General features: G+C 41.3%; 1 protein-coding gene across 1 annotated transcript in view; it reads left to right on the top strand.

The window, feature by feature from the left end:
• Nucleotides 1-7,778, top strand: part of Ttc23l (tetratricopeptide repeat domain 23 like) — a 44,160-nt gene that overhangs the window by 30,648 nt on the left and 5,734 nt on the right. The window contains exons 10-11 of the mRNA XM_057790190.1: nt 1,880-2,023; nt 6,055-6,137. Coding sequence (XP_057646173.1) covers nt 1,880-2,023; nt 6,055-6,137 — 227 coding nt within the window. The remainder of the gene's footprint in view (nt 1-1,879; nt 2,024-6,054; nt 6,138-7,778) is intronic.

Below are 7,778 nucleotides of genomic sequence, written 5' to 3' on the forward strand. Positions count from 1 at the left end.
AAGGAAGGAAGGAAGGAAAAACATTTTCTGAAAAAGGTGGAAATGGAAAGTATTGTAGTATGAGGACAGCGTTTCTCAACCTGTGGGTCTCGATCCCCTTTAGGCTCAAACAACCCTTTTGGGATCAAACAACCCTTTTACAGGGTTTACCTAAGCCCACCAGAAAGAATAAATATTTACATTACAATTCATAGCAGTACACAATTACAGTTAGGAAGTAGCAATGAAAGTAATTTTATGGCTTGGGGGTCACTACAACATGAGGAACTGTGTTACAGGATCACAGCATTAGGAAGGTTGAGAACCACTGTTTAAGGAGGTAGCCCAGGCTCAGAAGATCAAACACCAAATGTCCCTTTTCACATGTGGATCCTAACCTCCAGTAAATTTGTATATTCAGGCTCAGCATGGCGGCACAGGCCTTTAATCCCAGCTCTGGGAGGTAGAGGCAAGCAGAGCTCTATCAGGCTAACCTGGTCTACATAGCAAGTTTCAGGCCAGGCACAGCCTCACAACGAAAGCAGCTTCCAAAGAGAAAAAGAATGTGTATTCAGGTGCGAGTAAACATGAATAAAGGCTGGGAAATTAGAAGGGGACCCATGACACCAGGATGGGGGTTTAAAGAAAGGGGGAGAAAATGGAGGAGGATGAAAGAAGACTGGAAGGAAGGGCGGTGTGCAGACAGCGGGTGAGTGTGGAGAATTAACCTGAATGACGTACGTATAATCATGTCATGGAAACCTGCAACTTTATACGCTAATTTAAAAATTACATTTTAAAGATTTTTAAAAAGACAAAATATCGGAAAGGCAAATGTAGACAACTGATATGAGGAGTGGTTTGTGGGCCTACACTGAACACTTTGCTGTGGAGCAAGCAGATAGGGAGAACCCTGTACTGAAGACGAGTGGCTTGGACTGTCGTAAATGTCAATGGTACAGAAGAGAAAGGGAAGGAAGAACTGTTGCGAAGAAGCCCAAACACAAAAGTGCAAGCTATGATCAGACATGTTCCTCTTTTTAAATTATAAATAATATTAAAACAATTAGAAAATCTACATGTTTGGTAGATAGTATTGTATCCATGTAACATTTAGAGTGGCAATGGTATACTATATAGTCTACAGAGGGTTCAATATTTAGGAGTAAAGTTTCTCGGTGTCTACAACTGATTTTCTTTCCTTTCTTTCTTTCTTATTTTTATTTATTTATTTATTTTTTTTTTTTTTGGATTTTTGAGATAGGGTTTCTCTGTAGTTTTGGTGCCTGTCCTGGAACGTGCTCTTGTAGACCAGGCTGGCCTCGAACTCACAGAGATCCGAGTGTTGGGGTTAAAGACATGCACCACCACCGCCCGGCTTACAACTGATTTTCAATAACAATATATGCATATGTACTCATCTTCATATATACATATATCTAAGACAGTAGCAATAAAATAAATGTGGAGAAGTGGTAAACACCGTGAATCTAGGTAGAAATTTTATGAGTCTGCTATTCTTGGGCTTTTCTGAAAGTTTAAAAAGTGGAAGAAACAAAAAGTCGGGGCCATGGAATTTAGGCTGGCATGGAATACTGACTCTGTGGCCAAAGCCATCTTGAGAAAGAGCTGAGCTTTTATTAGGCCTCTTTCCATTCTCTGTAAAGTAAGCACAGCGAAAGCTCCCATCCCATAGAACAGCATGAAGATTAGCTGGTACTGCATATGTGAATTAATTGGTATTAATTATCAGTGGGAACATTAATTCAGCATAAGGTAGAATTCTTGGGTGAGTTATCATCACTGACTGCTCCTGACTGTGTCATTGTGGGGAAAAGGACCTTTCACCATACCCACATCATAGACATGGCTAATTTTATTTTGAATTTTTACTCCCTAGGAGGCTTACAGACTGCTAATGTGTACACTGAATTCTGGCATCTATGGTGTCTGTGGTGAAAAAGTAGCCGAGACCTTTTATAATATGGGCAGCATCTGTTTTGCCAAAGGAGAGCTCAGAAAGGCGATTCGGCTGCTAAGGAAGGTGAGCGAAGAAAGGCGACCTCTGGTTGATTTTGTTACAGTTTTTTCATGGGCTTATTATAAGCAGAATATGGGGGGAAGTGTGTGCATATATGTATGTATATTAGTCAAGGTTCTCTAGAGGATCAGGACCAACAGAATGATCACACACACACAGGTTTTATTAGAGTGGCTTGCAGTCTGTGGTCCATCCAGCTATTCCAACAATGACTTTCTACCAACACAAAGTGTAAGAATCTAGTAGCTGCTCATTCCACAAGGCTGGATGTCTCAGCTGGTCTTCATTATACACTGGGATCCTGAAGAAGGAGGCTCTAATGCCAGTGATGGGCTGAACTTGCTAGCAAGCGTGAGGGCAAGCAGGCCAAGAGCTAAAGCTTCCTTCATCCATGTCCTTTGTATAGGTTTCCAGCAGGAGGTGTGACCCAGATTAAAGGTGGGTGTTTCTACCTCAAAAGATCCGGATTAAAGGTGGGGCTTCCCACTTCAATGATTTAAGAAAAATTCCTCACGGGTGTGCCCAGCCACCTGAGTCTTAGTTAATTCCAGATGTGGTCAAGTTGACAATCAACAACAGTCAGCACAATATGTATATCTTTTCTGATTTTTTTTTAAACCTTTCTAAGGTATATAACCAGTGAGTATACCAACAACAACAACAACAACAAAATGCTAGAGACTCAGTGAGCTAAGCAAGGCATGGGGGTGCACTCCTTTGGTTCCTGGACTTGGAGACAGAGGCAAGTAGATCTCTGTGAGTTCAAGGCCAGCCTGGTCAACAAAGTGAGTTCCAGCACAGTCATGGGCTACACAGAAAAATCCTGTCTCACAAAACTAAACCGACCAAACAAACAAACAAAAACATCACAGAGCACCCCTCTGGCCGGCTCTGGGGTGTGACCACCACCATCACAGAGGACCCCTCTGAAGGATTGAAAACAGCGCTCGGCTATTGACCTCATCAGGGTGTAGCCTGGGCTTTGGAAAGGGTGAGACTGTCACCCAGCTTTCTTACAAGATAAACCTTAGTGGAACCGTGCATTTCTTATCTTTTGCTTGTGCGCCTATGAGCCTAACCTTTAATGGCTGAGCCATCTCTCAGCCCAAATTTTTATTTCTAAAAAGGCAGATTCAATGCTAAGAGCATGATGTAAGCCTGTAATCCTAGAAATTGGGATGCAGGGCCAGGAGGATGGCTGTAAATTTCAAGGCCAAGTGGGTCTAAGAATCTGTCTCAAAATAGCTGTGTTTCAGAGTTTAAAAAAAAGTAGAGAAGTAACTATGAGGAGAAGCGTCTAAAGAGAAGGGGGAGGAGGAACCAGAGAGCATCATGTGATGAGTGTGAATGAGAGCAAAAAGATGAGGAAGTAGATGGTGAGGAAGGGGTCACTCATCGGGACAGTGGCCACTGGGGCAGCAAGAACCATGTAAACCGATATATGCATATGGAAATGAAACCCATGGCTCTGCATGCTAACAGATTTAATAAAGACTCCTCTGCACGTCCAGACTTCTGCTCCATTGATTTGTCTGTCTATATGCTAATGCGTATTGGATAGTGTTGTTTTAAAACAAGGCTTAAATTGGGGAACTTCTAGTTTTGCTTCAAATTTATTGATGGTATTCTGGGATTTTTGCATTTCTAGAGGAATTTTACAGTCACTCTGTCAATTCATATTTTAAAACTTGGTGGAGTTGTGACTGAGATTGCACAGAAGGCCCAGATTTGTTTGTAGAGATTCTCTCTCTCTGTCTCTCTCTGTCTCTCTCTGTCTCTCTGTCTCTCTCTGTCTCTCTGTCTCTCTGTCTCTCTCTCCTTATTATGTGGTTTTACAAGACAGGGTTTCTCTGTGTAATAGCCCTGGCAGTCCTGTAACACACAGTGCAGATCAGACTGGCCTCACACTCACAGAGATCTGCCTGCCTCTGCCTCTGAGTGCTGGGATTAAAGTGTGGAGGACAATGGGCCACTGTAGTTTTTGCTGCTGCCTGTTGTGCTATCCTTGTTTCCCAGGGAGGGGCGGCAGGGAGTGACAAGATGTGAAAGACACAGACTCTGGAGATTTCAATGCAGAACTCTTTATTGTAAAAAGGTGTGTGTGGGGGGGGCGGTTATGGGGTTAGGGAAATTAAGCTGCCACAAGAACATTTCTTGTTGGTCTTTTTGAAACTGGTGGTCACTGCTGGCATGTTGTGATTGACTAGGAGCGCGCGTCATTAGTTACCATGTTTTTGGTCTGCGCACAGGTTGTTTTGGACAATTTTGCTTACTCATTGTGAGTTTGCATGTGCTTGCTTGTGCTTGTGCTATTGCCCTAACACCACCATCACCCAGGTGGGATGTGACATCTTAATAATGTTTGTTACCTCTCTCATGACATTGATTACAGAATTAATGTAAATTAAAATTTATTGCCAGGCAGTGGTGGTGCATGCCTTTAATGCCAGCACTCGGGAGGCAGAGGCAGGCGGATCTCTGTGAGTTCGAGGCCAGCCTGGTCTACAAGAGCTAGTTTCAGGACAGGCTCCAAAGCTACAGAGAAACCCTGTCTCGAAAAACCAAAAAAAAAAAAAAAAAAAAAAAAAAAGATAGAAAAGAAAAAGAAAAAAATATAATTTATCACAATAATATTTTGTAGTTTTCAATATATGTCTTGCCCATATTTTCTCATATTTATCTGATTTTGCATTTTTATCCTATTTAAAATATATCATTCTGAACTTAACTTCCTGATTGTTGCTTTAGTGGAGAGCTGGATTATAGGAATGTGCCACTGTTCCTATATGCTTCTTGGTTTGTTTTGATTGGATGCTTTTTATCATTATAGGTTTCACTGTTTTTTGTTTGTTTGTTTGTTTGTTTTTCATGCTGAGTGAGTAATCTTCGTTTGGATACCAGAGTCCTGGAACTTGCTCTGTAGACCAGGCTGGCCCCCAACTCAGATATCTGTCAACCTCTGCCTCAGAGTGCTGGGATTAAAGGCTGACACTATAGATCTTATTAGGTATTGGATCTCATTGTAGTCTTGTAATTATTCTTGAAATTCATTTCGGTTAAACTACTTGTAAACAGCTTGGTCCATGTGTGGCTTTGGAGATCTCACATGAGACTAGACACCATTTAGTCAAGGGTGAGAACAGTCACTAACTTAACCTGGCATAAATGCCAGGTGCTCTGCCCAGGATCCCCCCACCCATGACTCCTTTCTGTGCTCTCTGCTGTTTCCTCTCATGCAAGGGCTAACCTTTGCTACTTGGGGGAACACTGCCCACACTCAATGTTTTCCTGTGAAGGTGTCTCCTTTCTGTATCCATTCTCTAGAAGTCTACTTGGACTCTCAGCTCCATGAGAGATTCTGGTGAACCTAATTTGCTCTCTCTTTTCTGTGTGATAGCCCAGAAATGCAAAGAGGTAACCTAGGACAATCATGTCGTTTACCACACTCACTTTCTCTCTTTGTGATAATCACTTTTTTTTTTTATTGCCTGATGTCTGGTGTCTTGAAAATCAGTTCATGCATTTGCTTACTTTCTATTGGCTGTTTGAGATAGAGATTAAATTCATTTTATGTGGAAACAAATGTCAGCAATAAAATGTCAAGAAACCTGCCTAAGAATAATGTGATCCGCATTAGACTACAAGGCAGCTTTGCCGGGCATACAGGAAGTCAATTGTATCTATTTAGCTTGAATTTTTAAAAAAGATATCCTGACAGAAACCAGTGTTATAACCATGTCTTAAGGAGGGATGCTATCACTTTGGGGTCCTGATGCTTTGGTCGTCTATAGCAACAAGTGCAGTAAACTGAATTGCGTATATATCCCATGCAGGCTACAGAAAGTAACTTGAGCCTTCAGTCCATACCGCTCTTCTCTCTGGCCAGAAACCAGTGGAATGAAGTGCATGCATTCCATCTGTAAACTTTGGACAGCCCAGGTCCACCAGTCTGCTTTTGGTTTTGGTTTGCAATTGACATTGACGTGTTTGCTCTGAGTGTCTGTAACATGTTACATTTCCCATTTCACCTACAGTGTCTGATGGTTCAAATTCTTGTCTATGGAAGTGAGCACATCAAGAGCAGAGAGACTAAAAGCCTCCTTACCCTATTGCAGAGGTAAGTTCTGCCTCTTCTGTCAGATTTTCCACAGACACAAACCATGTCGTCACTCTGGTATATGAATCAGCTTGTCTGATTCGGCCAGGTGCTGGTGGTTATCTAATTAGGCAAAAATCTTACCTCATCTATGTTTTTTGTCAAATTCTATACTGGACATAATCAGTTTATCTCTTATTAGCTTAGGATCTAGAATTGCAGAAGCTGATTGTAATAATATGCAGTGTATTATATATATATATATGTATACACACACATATATACATTAAGCATATCACTCTCAGTGATGAGCATTTTAGACAAATCCTGCAAGATAAGGTCTTTGCTGACAATATGATAGCCACAAGATGGTATATTTGTGGATTTCAACAGTCAAGAAGTGAACATATTAAAATTATTTTTCTCATTGAATATATCTAGGTCTCTAAATATATGGCAGGCAGTTGGGCCGATTTAGCATGTTCAGATTTTTTTTTTTTGATGTTTAGATTTAAGACAAGGGGGATACCCCATTCTCTTCCCTTTCCTCATCATTTATACTTGTACATCTCAATGTGATATTGGCACTGAATTGCTGCCTTCTAAGAAAAGTGAGATTAAAAATGGTTGTGTTTGCTAAAATCCCCAGCTGAGCTAGGTCCTTTTAAGAAACAATTTCATTTAAAGTTCTATAACTGCCCAATATGAAGCTCACATTTGACAGAATGGAGCCCAAGGTTCTGAAGATTTTTCTCAAATCCATAGACTTAGAGATTTGGATCCAAATAAATGTGATCCTAAAGGCTGTATGCTTTTCTCAGAGAGTTCTCTAACAAAGAGGGCACTGTTTATTGGTGTCTTAGTTAGGGTTTCTATTGCTGTGAAGAGATATCACAACATGGCAACTCTTATAAAGGAAAACATTTAATGGGGTGTCTTACATTTTCAGAGGTTTAATCCATTATCATTGTAGTGGGACATGGTGGTGTGCAGGCAGACGTGGTGCTGGAGAGGTAGCTGAGAGCCCTACATCTTGACTTAAAGGCAACAGGAAGTGGTCTGAGACACTGGACATGGCTTGAACATATATAAGACCTCAAAGCCTGCTTCTGCAATGACACACTTCCTCCAACAAGGCCACACTTCCTCCAACAAAGCCACACCTCCTAATAGTGCCACTTCCTATGAGCTTATGGGGAAAACTTACATTCAATCTACCACAATGGACGAGGTTAGGATTCTGATTTCATTCACCAAAAGTGTCTCCTAATCAGTCCATTCTCAGCAGACTCCCTAGGTTAGTTAAGTGGGAGAGATGAGCTTGAAGAATATTGCAGTCCATGCTATCCACACCAGCCTTGGTCAGCCACACTTCAGGTAGGCCCTGAAGAAGGCTCTTGCCTTTATTGTCCAGAGAATTGGGTTCCTCAGCCCCCTTCTATAACATTTAGTTTAGGGGCACAGAGAAGCAGGGAGGAATTTGCTCCCTGCATGCAAGTGTGTATAAAAGCATATTTTTAAATCAAAACAATAAGAATATGAAAACCTAGAATATGGATCTCCTTCCGTATTCTAACACATGCTATTTTTGACTTAAAAGCCCCAGCTGGGTAGGTATGTTTTTCTCACAGGTTAAAACCAAACCTTAGGATGTTTAGGGTC

Source organism: Chionomys nivalis, chromosome 15, assembly GCF_950005125.1.
Source record: "Chionomys nivalis chromosome 15, mChiNiv1.1, whole genome shotgun sequence".
Classification (NCBI taxonomy): domain Eukaryota; kingdom Metazoa; phylum Chordata; class Mammalia; order Rodentia; family Cricetidae; genus Chionomys; species Chionomys nivalis.